At 50.7% G+C, this 22,267-nt stretch overlaps 1 protein-coding gene across 1 annotated transcript; it reads right to left on the bottom strand.

Annotated features, from left to right (window-relative positions):
- Positions 1-12,008: 12,008 nt before the first annotated feature.
- DUSP7 (dual specificity phosphatase 7) lies at positions 12,009-20,468 on the bottom strand. The gene is made up of 3 exons (XM_072876074.1): positions 19,740-20,468; positions 16,975-17,403; positions 12,009-14,391 (listed from the first exon to the last, which is right to left on the bottom strand). The coding sequence occupies exons 1-3, from the start codon at positions 20,149-20,151 to the stop codon at positions 14,084-14,086; spliced, it is 1,149 nt and encodes a 382-aa protein (XP_072732175.1). The 5' UTR covers positions 20,152-20,468; the 3' UTR covers positions 12,009-14,083.
- Positions 20,469-22,267: the final 1,799 nt, after the last annotated feature.

A 22,267-nucleotide genomic window follows, 5' to 3' on the forward strand; every position in this document is an offset into this window, starting at 1 on the left:
AAGGCTTTGCAGGAATGCTGGCCCCTTCAGCCTCACAGTTCCTTCACTGCAAGGTATCTGCCATCTGTAAAGGAGGAAATATCACACAGCAGCACCTGGCTAGCAAAGGATCAACATGCAAACATCCACGCTACAGAAGGTCTTGGGGAGAAAACTAATAGACAAGGGCAGGCTTCGACCTATGTGAAGGACTGGAGCATCTGGCAAGGAGAAGACAGCGAAGGCAGCAAAATCCAGTGAGTTCAGCGACCAGGCACAGCATTTTAGCAGAGACCATAGAGTGCCACAGTCGATGTTTCCAGACCTGACTGGCAACCAGGCAGGATTAAAGCTCCACTTATAAAATTACAAGGTTACTAGATGTTACAAGCACGTTACCAGGTGTCGTGACTTGCTGGAAGCACATCCCTGAAGATAGCAGAAGCAATTACAAGCACTCTGTTCACTATCCAGCTGCATCAACCACCCGTAGGCACTACTTAGCAAACCTTTATGAAAGTAAATGTAGCACAAAGGAGGATCTGGTGTGCCCACACCACTGTGTATGTCCTCTGAGCCAGCCCTGCTCCCTGACAGAGTTCATCTTAAACAGAGCCCAAATGCATCAGTCATTTTTAAATTTAAAAATAAAAAACAAACAACACAAAAACTACAAAAAAAAAAAAAACAAACCAGCCACTGGAGCCAAACTGTGCACTGTTTATAATAAAGTAGAACCCTTAGATCACATAACCTGCTATGGTGAAGAGAAAACAACAAAGAAAACCACCTCGGGATGGAATGGAAGTCCACATGGCATGACTTTTCTGCTGACTTTCAGGCAAAAATCAACTATCCTGGGAGGGCCAGAAACAATAGGAAGTGAGAAACTAAGATACAGATGACCTACGGATCGCTGAAAGCACTTGTCCTAACTCATACAAGAAGCCTGGAACAGGGAACTACTGTATCACTCGTCTTAGGCCAAGCCTGGTGAGACCTCCTGTCCAAGCTGGACTATCTAAAAGGGACAGAAAGTTTCTAGGAAGCAGCAGGGGTTTTGTATGTCACCATAGCTTCACAAACTTGGTCCAAGACAAGGCCTGTAAAGCTTCCGAAGGAAGAAGCAGTGATCAGCCCAGAGCTGGGCAATAAATAAAACACCAACAAGCACCTGTGAGCTGGATGGATAGTAAAAAGCCAAACGAGTCCAAACCCGCAAGGACATGACGGCATTTTCCAGGAACTTGCGACACCGCCTTTAGGGTGGGGATAAGCAACCAGTGCCCACACCTTGTTGCATTGTAGTCATTTGTATGGTTATGGGATCATGCTAGAATACCAGTTGCTCATGAATATGTGGTTAAGGACCCTCACACACCCCTGTAAAGGCAATTCATTTCTCACAAACATGCTTGTGCTCTCATCCTGCTTGCAAATGAAACGCAGAGAGGCATCACGGGCTCTGGCCATGCATGGTGCTGTGATGTGGATAGGACAGGGACAGGTAGGAGGCAACTCTTCATTTTAACAGGTTGCCTAAAAAGGTTCATAAAAGCAACTGTCTGTAGAGAACTTCCTACCACAAACAGCTTCAGCACACTCCACCCAGCCCACATGAAAGGTGAGCATGAGGGACAAGCCAAGTCTCTGACTGGTACAGGCTCCAGCTATGGGTCTAGGTAGGGGAAAGAAACACCCCACCCCACCAACCCACTTATGCTAGAAGAAAAGATTTGTGGTTTTCTGCATTTTCAGCAATGCTGTGCAACATTAAATAGCCGGTGGGTATATTAGCACGTCTGCTTCAGGAAAAATCACACAGCCCTTTTCTCCTCCTTATTTAGTGTTTTATCCAAATCAAAACAGAAATAAAGTACTCCATCCATGCACTGCAGCTTGACTTAGTACACAAGTGACAAAAAATTGTTTTTAAAGACACTTTTCCCTGTTCTTTTCTCAGGCTACTCCTCTTCTGGTGACACAACCCAGAGTCTGTCTCTTCCCCTCTGCTGAAGCTGAGATCAAACAGCAACTTTACCAAATCATAAGTTACAATTAAGGCTACTCCTGGCAAAAGATGATCCTTCCCTAACTAAATGCTAAAGCTCTCCTGGCATTTCTCTTCCTATTGTCTGTATCCAGCCCTGTATTTATAAGATTAGCCTCAAATTAGGACAGTTTCTTCATTCTTCCTTCACTCTTACTACAGCCTGATTCCTGGGAATCTGATCCTATCTTCCACAGAGGTTACTCCCTGTTGATAGGAAATATCTAGTGTATGTGGGCAGGAAGCGCCAACAGAGGATAATGAGGATTAAGAGAGAGTCCTCGTTATGACTTATCACCACAGCAGATCAGGAGACTCAGTGGGCCATTTGATCAACAGGAACATTCAGAACTTGTCTCATGCTCCCACACAGTGTCTCGCCCCACTGTGGTGTGGGTTAAAGTAGCACATGGGGGTTTTGAGGGTAGGATGAGTTGCCCTGGCCCATCCAGCTACTTCCACGTCATCCAGTTCTTCCTAACCAGAAGCACGGTACTTAAGAAGTGATGGGAGATGACAGGTCAAAGAAAGTGAATCCTTTTGGATTTGGTTTCTTGCCCAAACATTCCTCAAAGGAGACAAGAGGTGGGTTTGTTGACCCGGACAATGGCTTTCCATCACCTAAGGAAACTGTTCATTTCAGAGTGACTGGTGCTGGTGAAGAACAAGATGTTTCTGTTGGTACAAAGTCGCCCTCCCTGCTTTGGCTGCCCTACACTACATTGCAATGTCCCTTTGATAACTGATGTACAATAACCTCAGGATTTTTCTTCTCCAGCCATGCACTTCAGCAGCTCTCTTCACTGAACAGAGAGAAAGAGAGCGCATTATCTCTAACCTCCATAAAAGCTCCTCATACACACACAGTCGCAGTGTGCCACACATGGCTTACTCCAGGTCAGCATTTTCTTGGAAAAGCAAAGGAATCAGAGCCACTAACTGTGGTTGGATCAAGTTTCATCCTGCCCTGTGTCCTGTCTTCAATGGTACTTGACAGCAGCACCTAGGGAAGAGTATAAGAACAGGGCAAGCATGTAGCTATGTTTCATTACAAACACCTTCCCAGGCTCCAGCTATTTGCAGATGCAGGACTTTCTCCACAAGAGACTATGTATTGATATTTAAAAGCACTCAATGGATTTTCCTTGCATTAGTTACTCCAGTCTCCCCCAAACCTACATAAACGCTTTTGTTCCCCACAGATTCATACAGTGCATTTATACAGTTTGTTCTCAGCTCTTTTCCTAGAAGTCAATTGTTTTTGGGTTTTTTGACCATACTCAGAATCAAGCCTTGCTCCTATAGCCCAGTTCATTGCACTTCTGAGATCTCTCTCCCAAGTGACATTAACCCTTTTGAGCCCATTCCACTGCATTTTAGATTAAGATGGCTCCCTCTTCTCCCTGGATTGCTTTGCTTTTCTCAGCATCATATACTGCAACCCCACCACTCCACATTGCAAGGACTTCCTACAGTTATTCAGTGCAGCTTTTAGGTTTTACTACTCTGAATACTCAGCAGCAAACTTCATAATCTGCCACTTACTCTTCTTCATCATTAACAGACACATTCAAAAGCTCTGGCCTTCGACAGGCCCTTGTCACATTTGACTGATGTCAATTCTCCAGTGGGAAATATGGCCCTTCACCTCTCCGTCTTCGTTTACCATCTTTCAGCTTATTATTTACCCATTAGAGACCCTCATGAGATATTGCAAAACCCTGAGAGCACAATAGGACCTCTGGCTGGCCAGGGTTCAGCCACCCATGGAGTATCTTGAAAAAGACCTATTTTCCCATCTGCTCTCTCAGCCCAACTCCTCAGCTTCCAGGCCTTAATAACCTCCCCCAGAAAAGCTCCCAGTTGTGTCAGTGAGGAAAGGAGAATAGCTGCACCCCAGGCACAGCACAGTCGTTAACATTTAGTATGGACTGACACAATGTAGTGGCAGCAGCCAGGCACCAAGGAGGCTGAGCATCCTTGACTCTGCTGAACTCAAGCTATGCCGCCAGACCTGTGCAAGAAATTCCTGGAGATCAATTGTTTTTTCCTGGGGGGAGCCTGAACAGGTCCCCACAGAAACACTACCAGGACTTCCTCCTACAATGCCCTGGGCTTGCAGCAGCCACAAAGAGAACTGTCATTACTCAGCAACCCAGCTTGCTCCCGAACCCTGGAAAACATCTGGAGAGAAGAAAACATGGCTCTTCCTAACATCCCTTTGCTGGATACTATTCCTCAATCCCAGGGAGACAAACAGAGTGCAGCCTTTTCTTCCTATCCTGCCACCTGCCCCCAGACCCACCCCCCGAGATTGTCCCTGTGGACTTCAGTCTTCACCTCCCTGCCACACCATGCTTTTGCAAAGTGCTCCCTTCAGCCTCCTCCACCCCAGAGCTGCCCACATTTCAGCGCCCAGAGAACAAGCCTCAGGAAAAGCACCTTCCTCTTCTTTCACAAGGAGCGGTCGATTGCTTCAGATAATGGTATTAAGTGAACAAGTCGGACACTGAGCAGCAAGATTAGTTCCCACAAAGACTAGGTAGTAATGAGAGTGGTTAAAGACAGGTAATGAGTGGGTGGCATTTGTCAGCTTCATAATGTAGATTATAATTTGTTTATTACTCTTGCTACTGCTTTCGCTGCTGTTGGAATGCAATTAAATAATAGCACCTACGAGCCCTGCTGAGTATCTGTCATCCCTGACCTACAAACATCCCTGAGCCTCCGCTGCACATGCAGTAGCACTGGACATGTGGTGGCATTGCATGGCCAGTAGAAGTATCCCACAGCTCAGGAAGAAACATGAAGAACTCCATAGACAAAACCAAATGTACCTCCACAAGGAACAGGCTCACAGAAGTTTTGGAGATTCAAAAAAACTAACTATCATCTGGAGTTTCATTCATAGTTATTTCAGGACAGTGACATCTAGGAGTTAGTCTGGACTGCCAGAGATCAGAGCTTGATTTTAACACTGAGGCAGGGAAGTGTTCTTGCATGTAACTCACCACTAGTCCCATCTCCAAGGTCAAGTGCTTCATCTCTTGATGGCCAATCAACACAAGCTGCAAGGGCCCACCATTTTCCAGGGGAGCCAGTACGTATGATCCAGAAGTGCTCTTCACAAGACGGATGTCCCTCTCCTAAGAGGATCTGTCCTCTCCCTCCTCATCTGAGAGGGGCCCAGCTAGCCCAGCCTGGGGGATGAGGCTGCAGGCACCAGACTGATACAGACACTCTAAGAGGAACATGGACAGGGGACAAGATGGGCCTTTCCTGGCTACTGCTGGTTCGAGCCACAGATAGGAAGTGGCAGTCCCATCACGTTGGCTGGAAACTGTATCTCAGTGGAAGCACTGATTCTGTATCAGGAATGTACACTGGCAGACAGCAGCTTCAAACATGACTGGATTTGTTTTATTAAAAATACTGACATTTGTAAATCTTGCTTCATGCACACACACACACTTCTCTCCACTTTTACCAGATTTAAAACTAGACTGGGAATTTCTCTAAAACTGCCTGAGCAGCTGGCAATACAGGAAAGCAACAAGCTGACTGCTCTGGGCTTTTTCAGACACAGTTTTTGTGCAGTTCAGCCCCTTATTTGGACCCCCATCGGTGTGGCACCCCTCAACACTAGTGCCTTCACCACGTTCTGCTGCAGGACTCGCTGGACAGAGGCAGACAGGGTCAGCAGAGAACCTCTGCTTCACTAACTTTCAATAACAACCCTCCTGCCCCTCCTCAAACCACTTAAGCCCTTCCCCTTGCAAAGAAAAACATGCTGCAGGGACATAAATAAAAATCAGTGGCGAATTTCAGCACTGAACTGCACTATCAGTGCATGTTTGGGCACAAGCTAGCGCCCACTGAAGTCAGCAGAAGTTTGGAAAGACAAAACACCTCCCACACAAAGGAGAGACAGAGGAAGCAGTCAGAGCTGCAAGGCAGATAAGCAGCCTGTCAGAACAGGCTTGGACTGTCCTAGCAGGAAGATGTTGTCCAATGAGAGGGAAAGCTATTTGGGGAATGAATGAATAGTGAAGCTTCTTGTTAAAAAAAATAATTTAAAAAAACCCAAACAAAAAAAAAAACCCACAACACTTTCCCAAACATCTCTCTCTCTCTCAGCTTTCTGCCAACTGGATGCAAGGCCAAGACATGCAGGAGCCTGTTTGAACCTCTAGCGCAGGATCATTCTAAGGCAACAGCCTGAACGGGGGCAGAGGAAAGGTGATGAATGGCAGAGAGGACACGGAGACAGAGCTCACTGCAGAGCTGATCCTTGGTCTGTCAGAGGAAAAGGCAGCTTTCTGCAGGCTCAGCACCCTGAATCCCCTCAAACTCACATCCAGCATCCTGCTTTGCACAGCTCTGAGAGCATCCTGCTTGGCTCTCAGGGGTGCGATCCTGCCTGGACTGCTGCCTGCTCCAAGCAGTGGGGAATCAGCCATCCAGGGAGAGGAAGTGGCAGATTTAGAGTAAGAACCAAACTGCATCACTGGAGCAGAGCTGTACATCTTCCACCAGGTACTGAGCACTTCACTGCCAGGATTGCACGGTAAAATGACGGGTCCAATTCAGACCCACCTTGGCAAAATGAAGGAGAGTGCTTACCCCAAACCCAAAGTCACAACCCCTCTAACTGCACCCCCTCATGCACATTTCAATTCAAAATCTCCCATACAGAAAAATGCTGTGCTTCTAGGGTGTTGCATCTGCAATCAAACCTCAGAGCTCAGCTTCTCGCTAGCACAGGGCTTTTACTAGTGCCGTATCAGTGACCAGGGTCTCGCCAACGCACCAGTCTGCTCCCTCCCACTTTGTGCAGGGTTTATCACAACAATTCACCTCTCAGAAGAAAACAAGGCAAAACCACAAGCCAAACTAGAGCAGTCCTTTACAAGAAGAGGAAAGAAAAGGAAAGAAAAAGACAACACAGACCAGAAACAAAGAGTAAACTTCATAAAAGCAAAACCCCAAATCATGAAGAATCTGCCCTTGAGGCAGTGATGGGAGATGAGAAGAGCAGGTTGATGAGAAGAGCAGAGTGCCTGAATGCAGAGACTTTCAAAATAAAGCAGTGAGAAACCCAGCAAATGGCTTTACATAAGCCAGATGTTTCTCCAGGGAAAGAAAGCAGGAAAATAAATTAATCTGTCTGGATTCCCCTTCCTCCACTCATACTTGGTTCCCCCACCCGATACTTCTTAAGGCCCTATGTGCTCTTGGATCGCTTGCACCACTGAGCAGCACAGAAGTAACACACATCCCCTCCAAATCTCCCCATAGCACAGCTGGCCTCCTTTTCCAACATGCCCCAATGTCTCTGAGAGGAAGCCAGGGCTCCATTCTCCTGCAGAAGGACCACAGCTTCGCAGGAGCAGCTGCCAGGTGAGAGTACCTCAAATCCCAACTATCTGAAGAAACACAAAGCAGTGGAGAAACCAGGGAAAGCAAATAAGGATAATGCAGAATAAGTGCAAGTTCAGCTATGAGCACAAACAACCAGAAGGGAGAAAGAAAGGCCAGAGAGCTCTGGTGGTCTTGCCTAGCACCAGGCAGTGGAGGGGGTCCATACTGTCCCGGCATTGAGGGGTCCACATGGCCCACAGGAGCTGGGCACCAGCAGTCTGGGGCTGTACAGCCAGCCTGGGTGTCTGTGCCTGCTGCATGATTAATTCCCAACCCGTAATTAATCCCCAACCCTTGACTGAGCCATCAAAGCTGAACCGCAGCTTCCGCCCCGACCCAGCTCCCAACCCAAAAACACGATCACGACATGAGCAGGGCAGCATGGAGGTGTCAGGGAGGAGCCCGGAGGCACCAGAAACTTACAATACCATTGCAAGCAGCTCATAGTCCCTGACCGCTGGTGCCAGCGCCATCACAGCTGCTGAGGACTGCCACCACCATTGCAGGCTGAGTTCAGCTGCTGTCAGCCACACAGAGCCTTCTTTCCCCAGCTGTTCATCCTTCCACACCTCCTTCGCAGGACCCAGCCACATTCCTGTACCACCGTGATGGCCACGAGTCTTTCAGGCCTTCCCAGACCACCAGTCAGTGTCCCCTCAGGTGCCACCCGAGGTGTCACAGCAGCTCCTCAGGTGTTTTGGAGAGGAAAAAGGTGAGAGCAGAGACATAGCCAGGCTAGGAAAAGGAGACGATGCTCAGAGAGGTAATTTCCCCCCCACCCTACAAGCCCTGCTGGCCCAGGAAGGGGGGTGGGTGCACCCCGCTCAGGGCAGCAGCGGCCATGACAAGAAGGGGCATGCTGTGGAGAAGAGACACAAAATGGCTGCCATTGCTCACCCTAGGGAGAGCGCTGCCCTGAGGTCCAACACCATATTGCTCCCCACCTCACGGTTTCACGCAAATTTAAGGTGGATACTACACAGATGCCACACAAAAACAGCCATTTAAACTTGAGCATGGCCCCCAGGAAACAGGCATGTTTCCTGCTTCGTCATCACGTCACTAGCTGAGCCATATGTGGCAGCCCGGACCCCACACCACCCGGCCGGGCATGGCAGACCTCAGCACCTGCTTGCCCCCTTCCTGGCACGGGGAGCCTCCTCAATGCAACAGAACTGCCAGCACACGGCACAGCCGTTTCCTTCACATCACACTCGTGGTGCTGTCTCCCACCCAAATCTCACACCTGGGCCGGGGATCCAGCAGTGACCTCGTGGCAGCTCTGGGTGGCCTTGCTGCAGCCTGTCCTTTGGGCCCATGCTGCTGGGCGACACAGCAAGAAGGTCAAAAGGCAAAGCCAGCAAAAGGGGAACTTTGCAGCTTGAACAGAGGAACTTGCAGGAACAGGACGTGGAGGCTGGATGGGACTCCCATGAGCTACTCTCCCTACCTGCTGGACGTTTCCTCACCCACCTTCTCATCCCAAATTACATTTAGCCAGCCCAGCACTCTGACCTTAAGCACAATTAAGGAAAGATTTGAGGAAGCACAGGAGCAAATGGCACAAAATCTGGAAGAAAGCCCACTTTGACACACTTTCCGAGCAGCCCAGAGCATGACTATCACAGCGTGTGCCAGTTGGCTGTAAATACAGGGATGTGTTGATTTACATGCCTTCGCAACACTGCAAATAGTCTGATTTGCTCACATAAAGGATAAAAAAAGAAAATAACAGCCCACAAATAACCTGGTTACCTTGGAAATGTGAGCACCCAAATTCAGATGGTGGCAGGAAGAGTCTGCTTTCCCACGTGCGTCTCTGGGTGACGCAACAGCAGGCAAGTTCAGAGCTGCAGAGGTTGACTTGCATCATGCTCAGAGCGTGTTTGATGCCACACCAAGAAATAAGGGCCTAGGAGAGGGGTAAGGGTAGACACAAGCGAGGGAAAGAAAGCTACAAGTAACCCCAAAACCCCTTCCCCAAGCTCATGTCCTGCTTGTTGGGCTCCTAATGATGCCTCCACCACCCCTTCGCACCTCCCTCCTCCGGTTGTTTGGGGCGCATCTCCCCTGCCTTTGTGTTGTTTCTCTATCGTTGTCTATGACCACAAGTAATCCTCCTGCACTGCCCTGGGAACCTACTCTTTGCTCTTTTGTTTCACAAGATGCCAAACAGTCACTCTCATGCTCAGGACATACCTGCTCTCCTTGCCTTTCCCTCTCCGGCTGGGGTGAGCAGCCAGGCTCTGCCAGGCAGCACGGAGGGAGGCAGGATGGGATGTGCTGTGCAGAGGGCTGCTGGAAGTGTTCAAAATCAGCTACCTGGGCTTCCTGGTGGGGAACTGCAGGAGTTTAGCTCTACCTCTGTTCAGAGCTTTGTGCTTTTGCCATGACTTGAAACAGAGGGAGAAACTTTTTGAAAGCACCTGGGACCTGTGGTCCCCCTAACTGCTCAAATCAGAGAGGTACGACAAAGTCATCCATGGGAAGAAAAAAAAAAAAAAAGATAAATTCCCACTTGTATTGCCTGAGGGCTTGTGGCATCACAAGTGAAATCCAGGGACAGCAGATCTCTGTACCCAAGCAGGAGATTACCCAGTTTTGTAGAGCAGAGCACCACAGAGCATCTTACAAGCGGCTTGTCTGGAATCAATGGGTTAACCAAGGAGCTTCTCCCTGCTGTGTGTGGGAAGCGGTACCTCCTTGCCAAATTCCACCGATCTGAACATAACCAGCTTTCTCACTCAGCCCGTGCTCCTACGCTCAGCTAGTGCTCGTGCCCGCCTCCGTAAGGGAGTGTAGACAGACCCCACGCTCTCTTTTCTCTCTGTAACTATTTCTCCAGCATTGCCCCTTTCCTGATGTCAGTTCTTGTCTCCTCACTAAATTACAGGACATCAGGTCTCCAAGGAAACCCCTCCAAGCCAAGAAGCACGGTGCAAGACATTTGTAAAACACTGATGGCCGAGGACCAGCCAGGCTGGCTGCTCCCTGCTGTCGAGGCCAGGAAGCTTGGAAAAGGCTCCTTTGGGTCCTGGAGGAAAGAGCAGCTGCAGGTGGCAGGATGGTTTTCAGACAAGCCATCTCCTTCCTTTGGCAATGGGGCTTTTGAGTGCAGCAGTGGTGGGATGCTCACAACAGACTTGCATCTCCCAGGATCAGGTACGCCGAGGGAGCTGCCTGCACACCAGCTCTTTCACCGAGGCCGTCGCAAATAGCAGCTGTGCTGTTCCAGCCAGCCACAACTCAGCTACCATGCAAATGTGCTTACAGAGCTAATGCTAACTGCTAATATCCTATTCCACACCTTAGCAGAAAATCATAAGAGGAAATTAGATGGAAGCAAATATAGCCATTCACCTGACAAGCTGTTCTGCACTCCTTCAGTGCACAGCCAGCCTCCAGCATGGTTTCTCATCTTCCTCAAGAGCTACTCTACCATGTAATTACAGAGGAAAACCTAAAGGTCTTCCTTTCCCTGCATACCACGTAGATTTTCATTTGTTGAGCCACAAACCAGCCTCTAAATCAATATATAGATTCCCATCATGCAGTCAAGGAGTAAACAAACAAATTCTCACACACACACACGTTCTCTTGGCTCCTGCTTCAGCCTCTGACTACCTCCCCTGCTCTGCAATGGACTCTGCACCTGTCAGCCTGAGCTCCTTCTGGAATAAAACTAGCTATCTTTGGTGCTTGGGCCCTAGGAATAGAAGAACAAGATGACATACACACTCACTTTGAGGAATTGAACAGATAGTAATTTAATTTCTTGCCATTTAGGTTAAAACAAGGAATGCAGGGGGGCGGGACAGGGACAGATGGACGATGAACCCACTGATGCTCAGTCCTGCCCAGCTATGAGCAAAGGCACGGGGAGCCACAGCTCCCTTAGCCCGGCTGCACTCAGGAGCTTGGAGCCACATTTCACCCTAGAGCACCCTCAGCAGCCCCTCCAGGTTTCCCACAAACCACTCGCACCTCTGGCCGGGGAGCACAGGGAGACGGCGCAGCCCACGTGCGACACTGTGGCTGGCGGCTTGGCCCCCCACCCAAGGATGCAGGAGGGGGCTCCCACTCTCTGTGAGACCCAGAAGTTAGTCATCAGGTGACTGCCCACAAGGCCATGACTTCTTGCTTTCCTACTGAAATAAAGTCTCAACATACTGAAATAATATCACAACAGTTGTGGGCAAGGCCTTGCCATGCCTTTGTAGGCCACGCTTAAACAGCAAACAAAAGTGTCTTTAGTTTATCTATTTATTTTTGGCACGGAGGAATGGCTGGGGTCAAAGCCGGTCCCATTCTCAAGCTGTTCTTTGTTCTCTGGTTTATCCAATACCCCATATCCCTCTCCTCGCCCTCCCACCTCCCCCTCTCCATTTTACCACAGGTCTTAAAAATTAAGCTGCGCATGAAACCAAACACCACACTTGAACACTGCCCAGCAAATGCTCTTCATGGTCACAGAAGAATACTAATCAACCATAAAAAAACGGATAAGAGCAGCGTGCCCTTATATGGACAGAGGCTAGACAAGCATCTGACACAAACATCATTTTTAAAGAAAAAATAATATTTATTTGCAATATAAACAAAGTCCCAATATTGGATCAGTATACATAGGGTCACTAATTTTCCTTCATAACTCAGAAAGCAGAACCATTCCTCACTAACAAGCTCTCATTTGTACTAATCAGAAGATGCATCTTTTTTTTTCCTTTAAAGAAGAAAGACCACTAACAGCACAGGAAGCCTTTACAAACCAGCTTAGCTGTAATGCAATACAGATGCACTGTCAAAAAATCCCTGAAAAAATAAATTCCTCCATGAGGTAAGATGCAATTAGGATATTCTCAGTTTTCTCACTCGCAACCGTACTTACGCCCATTCTCCCTTCCAATGACCCACGATCCCAACATTGTTGCAAACAAAACCCAACGAACAAACAAACAAAAAAACAACCAGAAAACAAGAAAGAGAAGCTCATTCCAACATTCTGGTAACATCTTTAACAAAAAGAACAGTTTCAGGATGTGACAGCGTCAAACATTCCTCCAGATGGAGATTTTTTTTTTTTCTTTTTCTTGAAAAAAGTACAAAAAACTGGATATTTAGAAAAAATCCGTGGCTTTTTTTTTTTTCCGTTACATGAGAGTTAAAGTGGACAGGGAGGGGGGAGAAAGGAGGGACTACATTGCAGCCAATAAAGAAATCTCCAAATCCATTCTGCCCTCCTCCCAGAAATTATTACCACTTCCTCCCCCTCCCGGCTCGGTATAAGGTGTTTGCCAAACACTAGCCAGAAATATAAACAAGTCTTCTCAGAATAGAAGGCACGGCATAAAGTTATTCGAAAGAGGAAGAAAAAAAAAATCAGAACCTCTGTTGAAAGCTCCAATCATCTCAGAATTTGCCAGTTAATATATATATTCATATATATATATAAAAAAATTCTCTGTTACAACGCTCTTGTCATAATTTCCACATCTTCACTCCCCTCACACACTCTGTGCGTGACGATTCAGTCCCGTCCCGCTACGCAATCCTCACTCTGCTCCAGGCGCTCGCCGTGTTCTCCCCTCCACCCCGCACACGTGGGAAAGAATCGAGTGTGCATGAGAAACACCAACATCACTACTACCTTCTGTACTTGGGAAGCTGGAATGGTTTTGGGCCAGCTGGATGACGTTAAGTCAGTCAACAGGCAGCAGAGAACAAAGCTGGGCTCAGACATGCTTCTACCAGCTCTGGAGGCTACAAGAGGTTTACCTCTGGCAATAGCAAACAGTGTTTTTGGCAGGGGTGGCATTAAAAAAAAAAAAGCTTGCGGCTTAGTCACCTTGGCTGAATCAGTGCAGAGTTTTTGATTGTGAGTGCAGGAGTGGTGAAGGGGTTGCGTTTAAGCCCAACTGGCCTTCACACATAACAAAGCTTCCTACCAGATGCTAACAACAACAGCAGCAGCATGTATCTCTCTCTGGAGTACCCAGTAATATGCCAGGACATACCAAGGCTTCACAAAGTGTGCAAAATGCATTTGGTCAATATAAACATTTGATTAAAAAAAATAATAAATGATCAAACAAGAAACAGAATAAAATACTGGTTTTGCAACCTTGTCTGTACAAACAGTCAGGAACTTACATATTTAAAAAGAGTTTGAACCCAAAGCTCGAGTAAGATCTACCTTTTCTTGTTTTAAAATCAAAAAAAAGTAAACTTGGGTTTTAAAACAGTCTTGGCCCAACACCTTTTGTTCAAGGTTTCCAAGTGCATAAATCTCCTCGCTTTCCACAGCAAGCTAACCCCCGGTAGCTCTTCACACGTGTGCGTGTTCTGACAGTCCCAATGCACCCAGGAAAGCGGTTATTGCCGGTAACAGCTGCGTTCAAAACGCTGTAACATCGCCTGTATTAAATAACCCCCTGTAAAAAGACTACCTCTTCAAACCACTTTGATCAGGATACTAATGAACGGCATTAGCCTTCTTAAAGCAGCGATCAGGCACCTCTGCCCAGAGAAGCTAGTCGTTTCAGAGCTGCCTGGCAAGACAGATATTTTTGTAAGAGTTGAAATGCTCAAGAGAAGCTATTCGATGCTCAAGTTCCCGACCAGGCAGCATCCCCTTCATGTGGACTCCAGAGTGTTCAGCTGAAACAGGTTGTGGTTGGTGGGTGTGGTGAAGTAGAGCTGTTCGCTGGGCGAGCGGTTGTCACAAGGGCTGTTGAGTCCCAGAGTCCTCTCAAAGTCCAGGAGCTGGCCCATGAAGTTAAAGTTTGGGGAAATGTTGGATTTTTTCCTTTTCACAAAGTCATAGGCATCATTCAGGGACAAGTTGAGTTTTTGCATCAAGTAGGCGACAGTGACTGTTACGGACCGGCTGATGCCAGCGAGGCAGTGAACAAGGATCCCACACTTCTTGGAACGGGCCTCATCTGAAACAAGACAAGGGGAAGGAGGAGTCTATTATTCTGCACCAAAAACGCATGGCTTTGGAGCAGGGCCAGGTGGCAGCTCCCAGGACCAGGACGACTGCCAGAACTGGATCCCCTGCTCCTAGTGACACCATCTCATGTCCCTTTGACACCCACATCTCTCCCCAAAGGGCTCCTGAGATATTCCCACTGCATGGCGAAGCTGCACATCCCCATTCCGCACAGCAAGGCTAAGCATTTCACATGCTTGAGGAGTATTAATCAAGCCTGGCAACACATCCCTTGCCTAGGGAGCACCAGTACCCTCTATTCAGAGAAATGGAGTAACCCACAAAAGGCAGGTGGAGCTGGAGACAACAGCTCCAGGGAGATGCTGCTGGTCAGGCATAGCACACCCACCTCAACACCAACTAACTGGGGAAGGCTGAGCACTTGATGCAAGGCTACAGCCCAGCACCATGCAAGCTATTCTCTTCCGCTGTTCTTGTCCTCCTTCCACTAGAAAGCTATCTGAATGTAGTCAAAGCCAATTTAAGCAGAGTCTGAAGTGCAGGAACTTCCCTTATTGTGAAATTGTTCTTTAGGATCGACAGAAACGCACTTCACTACAAACAAACGCTTGTGTTGGAGGAGACTCTCAGGATGAATGGTAGCGGAGAGCAGGAATGCAGGCTGGACCAAAAAAATGGCGAGAGAACAGCGACGAAATTTCCCCTGCCTTGCCACTGACTCAAAAGCACACACACTCATTGTCTCTTGCACAGCCGGAACAGCGTGATCCCTTTATGAATTGACATCTTAGTGCTGAAAGAGGGACACGCCGCTGAGAGCGCTGAATGCACACAAGTACCCAGCACTGCTTACTTCTGGGCAGCCCTATTTGAAGTCAGTCATTTGACTGAGAGCTTGGCAGGGAGGAAGAAGGTGGCAGGAGAAAGAGGATCCTCAGGCAAAGCCAGAGGTAAGAGACACTCTGGCACCAGGAGCGCAGAGAAGGGCAAAGAAGATGCAGGCAAAACAAAATCCAGACCCAAGCCACAACAGGTTTTCTGCCCCAGCTTCCAAAACCAAGCAAGAATTTCCAGTACAGTGGGCAATCGCCCCACAGCGTACTCAGCCCTCCCCCCAGTCTCTCCCCGTTCAACATATTTCTGAGACATTTTTGCCTTTCATCTGACCTGCACCGCATTTCTTGGTGTTTGGCTTTAGAGTGAGGTAATCCTCCATTTCCTGTCATTAACTGGAAAGCACAAGTGCGGTGTTCACAGAGACATCGTCTGACTGGAGCAGATGGATCCCAAAGGCCACGTGCCAGCAGGGACCCCGTACCTCACCTGATGTTTAATACCACACTCTGTGTGGGAAGTACAGATGGGGCATCAGACAGGTCCCTGCTGCCACACTGAAGCAGACAGACACTTCTGACCACAATCACGTCACTAGAGAAGAAAAGCTCGGGGCAAAGGAGAGCACATGGGAACCGGGCTTTCCGATGGCTGAAAAGCAGCTGAGGGACCTACCACCGCTCTGCCCTGTTTCAGGCCTTACACCACAGCAAGCAAGCACATGCAGCGGCATCTGAAACAGGGCGGTTAAAGCAGCATTGAAACAGGCTGCACAGATTTCAGTCTGAAGGTAAAGGTCCCCCTCACCTTTACTTACATCAATGTTTTTAACCAGATATGAAACACCAATGTTTTTAACCAGATATGAAGCCATAGGGCTTTTAATAGTTAATGGCGGTAATGACTACCTGTGCCATTCACCCCCCCATAAATCAGAACTGATTAGGTTAACGACCGTCACCAGACAGCACAGGTCATTCTGAAAGTGTACATCCCTATTCAGCCCGACAAACACTTCTCACAGAATAAGAAGCAATTTTCAAAGTCAAGACTAGCCTGGGAGAAGAGGTCTGTCCCCCTGCGTCCCTCCCCACGACCAGCCAAAGCTGTCTCAGAGGCTGTCTGCACAGCAGTTTTTCCAGCTGAGCTCTGCCGTGTAATTATAATCACTAACTCATTGTGTTGACACTTACCTTAGGAGAAGTATCCATACAAGGAGTTAGTTATGCTAGGGCGACTTACAGTGGGATCACAACTAGACTAGCAAATTCCCTCAGGAAAAGAAAACATCCCTCCCCAGATTTTAACCACACTTGGGGCTAAGGAATTGCTGGCACCAGTCACATTAGTGCAAGTCCCATCAACACTCATTCCTCCGAGCAAAGCAGGCGAAGGAGCTCCCCACCGCCTTGGTTCAGCCATTTCACACAAGTGCAAATCCCCATACAAGGGCAAGAGACAGCGGGGCTGGGTCCAGCGGGGCCAGCCCTACCACGTGCAGGTAACCCAGCTGAGGTGCTGTAAGAGGGCTGAACTTTGGAAGGGTAGGCCTCCCTGAACCCAGCCAGGGTGACGCGCACCAGAAGCATCACCTCGGCAGCGTGATGCTCAGCTGCTAAGCTAGCGCCGATGCTGTGCCCCGGAGAGGTGAGGCCAGAGACGAGCAACAGCCCTGGGAAGCGGCTTGCCACATTCCCAAGTGGTGAGTATGAAAAGATATGTTCTGCCAACTACCTACCAATGAAAGCAATGGCCTCGGGAAAGAACTGCGAGAGGTTCTGGCTCCAGTGATCTGAGATGGGGATCTGCTTGTACTTGAACTCTCCGTCATGCTCAAACATGTTTGGCAGGTTGGGAGTCACATTCAGGATGTATTTAATGCCATATTTGCCCAGGACATCCAAGTTGGTCGAATCTTTGGCACAGCCCAGGTACAGGTAAGGTAGGATCTGGACCGGAAAGGCAGGCTGATTGTTAGGAATAGGGCTCCCGTCCGACTCTGTGGCACTGCTGGGTTCCCTGTCAGATTCACCATCCGAGCAGTCGGAGCTTATCCGCAGCCCTCCCAGGCCAAGAACTGATGCCGGGGGAGAGTTGCTGGGCGAGGAGCTGTCAAGGTTCGTCTCGCAGTGCTCTGAATATTCGGTCTGAAACTTGTTAAAGCCACCTGGGGAGGGGGAAAGGAGAGAGGGAAGGGGAGAGGCAGAGAGAAAAAGATGTTTTATTCTTCAGAATGGAAAATCCTTCTACCTGAACGCACGTGCATGTTACTTAGCACATCTTTGCCAGCAAAAATTTGGTATACCTTCAACTTCAGCCCAAGAAAGGCATCTCCCTGCTCCCTCATCTTCCCTAGGCAGAGTGTGACTGAGCAAACAGGTCCCAGAAAACCAAAGAGTGTTTCTTATGAAGTTCAATATTGCTTGTGACAAATAGGGGCCAAATCTCAATCACGAAAGAAGCAAACATCCAAGAATAAAATCAATGGCAAGAGACAATCTTGCCTCGTTTAGCTTCTCAGAAATATGGGTCTGAGGCAGTTTAGGCAAGAGCTACTATGCCACCTAGACAAAAAAGCACAAAAGTATCTGTGTCTGAAAAGATAAAGCAAGACCAACAACCACATACCCAGCCCAGGCACTAAAACCCAGTAAAATAATTCACCTTCAAGCAGGAAAAAAGGCCATAAGTTTTGCCACAGAGTGATCCTCACACCTATTTTTATCACTACCAACACGTTTTGTGACAGGGCAGTGTCACAGGTTTGTTCTTCACCCAAACCACAGCAGCCTTGAGGAGGGATGGGACCCTTCATGTCTGCTCCTAAGTCCTTTTCTCCAGCTCCTCAGCTCAACAGCTTGGAAAGGAAGGCAGAGGCAGGGAAGCAAAAACCCCACCAATCTACCTCCTTTCCAGGCAATATTAAACCGGAGCTCAGCCATTGGTATCTGACACTGACAAATGGTTTAATTAGAAAGGGCTCCTGGAAACTTTGTTAGTGGGTTCGGCGGTTGTGGCGGGGTCACTGAGCAGGACAGACAGCTCCTGCCACATCCATTCATGAAAAAGGCTCGTCCTCGTCCTCCTCCTCCCCCCCGCGCCGCCAGACAGCGCCGAGGAGCCATTTTGGAATTTTAATTGGAAACATTTCCCACCGAGGCTCCCGGAAAAAGGCAGAGAAAGGGGCTCAGCTCCTCCCCTGCCCATCGGGGAGAGCTTAGGAGTAACTTCAAAGCTGCTCCTTCCTGCCAGGGATGAGGACAACGGGGAGAGAAACGGGAAAACAAAGTGAAGGAGCAACGCAGCCCATCGGGAACCCCAAACCGGGCTGGGACAGGGGATTCACCCACCAGCACAGGCGGGGAGCGGGGGGACGGGAGGGAAAAGCGGGACCGACCGCTGTGCTTGGGGCCTGGCTGCCCCCTCCCAGGTCACCTTTGAAGGAGGCTTGTGCAGGCAGCGCAGCCCCAGAGGCTGGTCCCCAAATACCTGCCTGTCCCCCTGCCACCCCAACCCCGTACCAGGGGCTCCCTCGGCTACCCAAAAAAGGTCTATCAAGAAGCAGCAGTGTTTTTTAAAGGGCTGCGAGTGGCAACTTTCTTCACCACTCTCCCCCCCACTCCTCCGCTCTCCTATTTCTGCCTCAAACCCGCCACCCAGCGACCGGACGGGGAGGATGGGAAGGGTCCCGGCAGCCCAGCTGTGGGCTCTCCTCAGCCCGCTGCGGAGGCCTGCTGGGATCTTTCAAAATGGCCAAAAAACACCTCCCCCCACAAAAAAAACCCCCAAACCCCAAACCGCCCCAGCCCTCACGAAAGGGCATGTGCAGGGTGCGGAGCTCGGCTCCCCCGCAGCAGGGCTCCCCGCTCCTCCATCGCCCTGCCCCGGGGGAGCAGCCGGGCTGCCCCCTCCCAGCGCCGCTGGCATTTCCAGGGAGAAGGGGAGAAAACCCCAAGAGCTGGCTTTTCAGAGATGGGGGAGGGAAGAAAAAAAAAAGGGGGGTGGGGGTCTCCTGCCCGCCCCCCCATCTGGCCATCCCTTCCGGAGGGGCTAGAGGGGAGCCTGGCGCCGGGGCGGGGAGCCCCCGAAAGGCCCCCTCCGGGGAGCAGAGGCGAGGGCCGCCCCGGGGGGCGGCAGCGGTGCCCAGCCGGGGTCTGCCTGGGACAGGGCAGCGCTGGAGGGGACGCCCCGGCGGCGGAGCTGGGGGCTCCCTCCCGCCGCTGCCGGGGAGGCGACGCAGGAAGAAGCGGGGCGCTCCCGGCCGCTTCCAGCCTGCGACCATTTTGTGCGGGGGATTAAAGCGGGATGCAGAGGGGGAAAAATATATATATTAAAAAAAAAAAGATCAGGCTGAGGGAGGTGGGGGGAGGAAGCAAAACAACCTAGGCACCTCCAGCGGGCCAGGGGATGGATGCCCGGCGATGCAGGGGCCGGCCGGGGGCTGCGGGGGGGGAGAGGGGGGGGCCGGACAAGGGCTGCGGGAGCCGGACGGGGGCACCTCACCTTTCAGGTAATAGGCTTTGCAGCCGTCATCGCGCAGCTTCTGGAGCAGGAGCCCCAGGACGGAGGTGGCGGCGCCGCCGTCCTGCCAGTCGGCGGTGGCCTCGTCGTAGAGCAGCACGGTGTCGGCCTTGCAGCGCTTGACGAAGCGCTCCTTGTCCTCGTGGTTGGGGATGATGGAGCGGATGGGCAGGTTGCCCTTCTTGAGGCGGCGGAGCATGAGCCCGGGGATGGCCAGGTTGATGGCCGTCTCGATGTGCGAGCTCTCGAAGAGCTCGTGGGGGCGGCAGTCGAGCAGCAGCAGCGAGCGGCCGCCGCCCGACTCCAGCTCCTCCTGCAGCCACTCCGCGCTCTTGCACGGCATCGCCGCAGCCATGGGCGCCCGCGGGGAGCTCCCCCAGACCTGCGTTTTCATGGGGCTCGGCAGCGGCGGCCGCCAGCGCCCGGCCCACCGGCCACCCACGCGGCGGCCGGACGCGGCCCCGCTCCGCTGCTTCCCCCGGGCCCGGGTGGGCTCGCGCTGTGCCGGAACGCGGCGCCGCTCCGCACGGCCGTGGGTGCGCGCTGCCTGCGGCCCGGAGCGCGGCGGCCCCCGCTCTGCCCTACGCGGTGCGCCCCATCCCGGCGGCCTCAATTAAAGCGGGGCTTCGCCGGCGGCTCGGCGTGTCATGCCTCGGGAGGCGGGGCGGGCAGCGGGGCCGGCCGAGCGGCAGCGCAGCGCAGCGCAGCGCAGCACGCCCCGCCCGCCGCGGCGCGGCGCGGATCGGCGCGGCACCGTGCACACGCAGCGGGCGGCGCGGCCCCGCGCGGAGGCCCCGCCCGCTGCCGCGCGTCACCGCCTCCCGCCACGCCCCCAGGGCCAATGAGGCGCGGCGGGGAAAAGCGGGCGAGCCCTATATGGGCAGGGGGCGGGGCCCGCGCGGCGCCGGCGGCGGGGGCAGAGCGCGGGAAGGCGCGCGGGGGCCACGGCCCCCGGCCCACGCTGCCGGGAGCCCGCGCTGCTGCCGGGAGCCCGCGCTGCTGCCGGGCAAAGCCAGCCCGCCTCGGCCGGCCCGGGCGCCCGCCCCTTCCCCCGTCAGTTTTCAGCCAAAAGTGTAAGAAAAAGTTATGGGAGTGAAGTGACACGGCCCACGGGCCAGCAGGTGTGGAGGCCTGCGTGGGTTCTGAGTGGCTCATGCCCAGCCCTGCCTCGGTCTTTGACAGCAACGCACAGTTCCAAAATAAAATTGACTGAGACTCATCGAGCCTCAGGAGTCCCTTGCGTTCTCAGAATGAGCCTCAAAATAGACGATTTTATCTGTGCATCCTGATTTATTTTTAGAGTATCTTCCCTATTGGTACCCACTACTATAAATGCAAACCTTTTGTGCTGCGATACTGAAATTTCACAACAGGAACGTAACTGGAGGCTTCCTTCTGGTTTCCTTCCATCTTTTACGTGCCTTTTCATGTGAATCAGTTCTCCGGTACCAGAAGTTTTCCATGCCTCACATAAACTGTTGCTGTTACAAAATAGATTTGATATTTCTCTTTTTAATGAGCAGGATGACATAAAAAATGTGGTTTCGTATGAGCTGCTTCTATTGCAGTCTATTTTCACCATGCAGGCAGTCAAACATTGACGGGGTGCTCAGAGAGGCTGTGCAATCTTCATCCTTGTTGGTTTTCAAGATTCGACTCAGCACAGCCCCGAGTAACCTGGTCTGTCCTCAGGGCTGACCCAGCTTTAAGCAGGAGGTTTGGCTAGAGCCCTTCTGTGGTCCCTTCTCACCCAGGTTATCCTACAAGCTCTCCAAATTCCCGTGGGCATCAGTGGGAGGGGGAACAGCTTCTCCTTCCCAGTCTGGGACAGATGAGCCACTCCTTTTTTGCCTTAACTTCTGTTCTCTTTAGCCTCTTACTATAAACTTTCTCAGCAAATACTGTTACAAAGGGAAGAGTCAGGGTCTGTCTCACCAGCAGATTCCCAGGCTCAACGACCTGACTAGGTCCCGACAAGGTTTTTTCCCAGCTGGCTGAATTTCAAGACTTGGGCTGTATCTTGTATAACAGGAAAGATATTGTTCTTTAAAACACCCCCCCACAGGCAAATAAACATGCGCGGACACACACACACACACACACAGAGTCTTAGTCTTAATATTGTTTAAAACTGGGCTGTTCAAATTACATAGTGTCAAGGCAAAAAATACAAATCAGATTGTATTTAAGGGCACTTTTTATCCAGCCAAGACCTGCTTTTCTCAAAGCCAAGATCTACTACTGAAACCATAGCAGGGCCACTGTCTCCCCAGTGGTGTTTTATATACCCTGGACATATGAAATATCCCAAGGAGGCCGTTTTCCTCTGTATTTCGTACAAAAGCTGCACTTGGCTGTGCTAGGGTCCCTGTCTCCTTTTAGTCTAATTCATAAGTCTGGATCCTAATGAAAAATTCAGACTCAACACAGCAATTGAGCACATGCTTAACTTTGAGCACGCTGAGCATCCCGTTGCAAAACACTCTGTGATTTCAGCAGGACTGTGCTCC

The sequence above is a fragment of the Ciconia boyciana genome, chromosome 11, assembly GCF_034638445.1.
Source record: "Ciconia boyciana chromosome 11, ASM3463844v1, whole genome shotgun sequence".
NCBI classification, from domain to species: Eukaryota; Metazoa; Chordata; class Aves; order Ciconiiformes; family Ciconiidae; genus Ciconia; species Ciconia boyciana.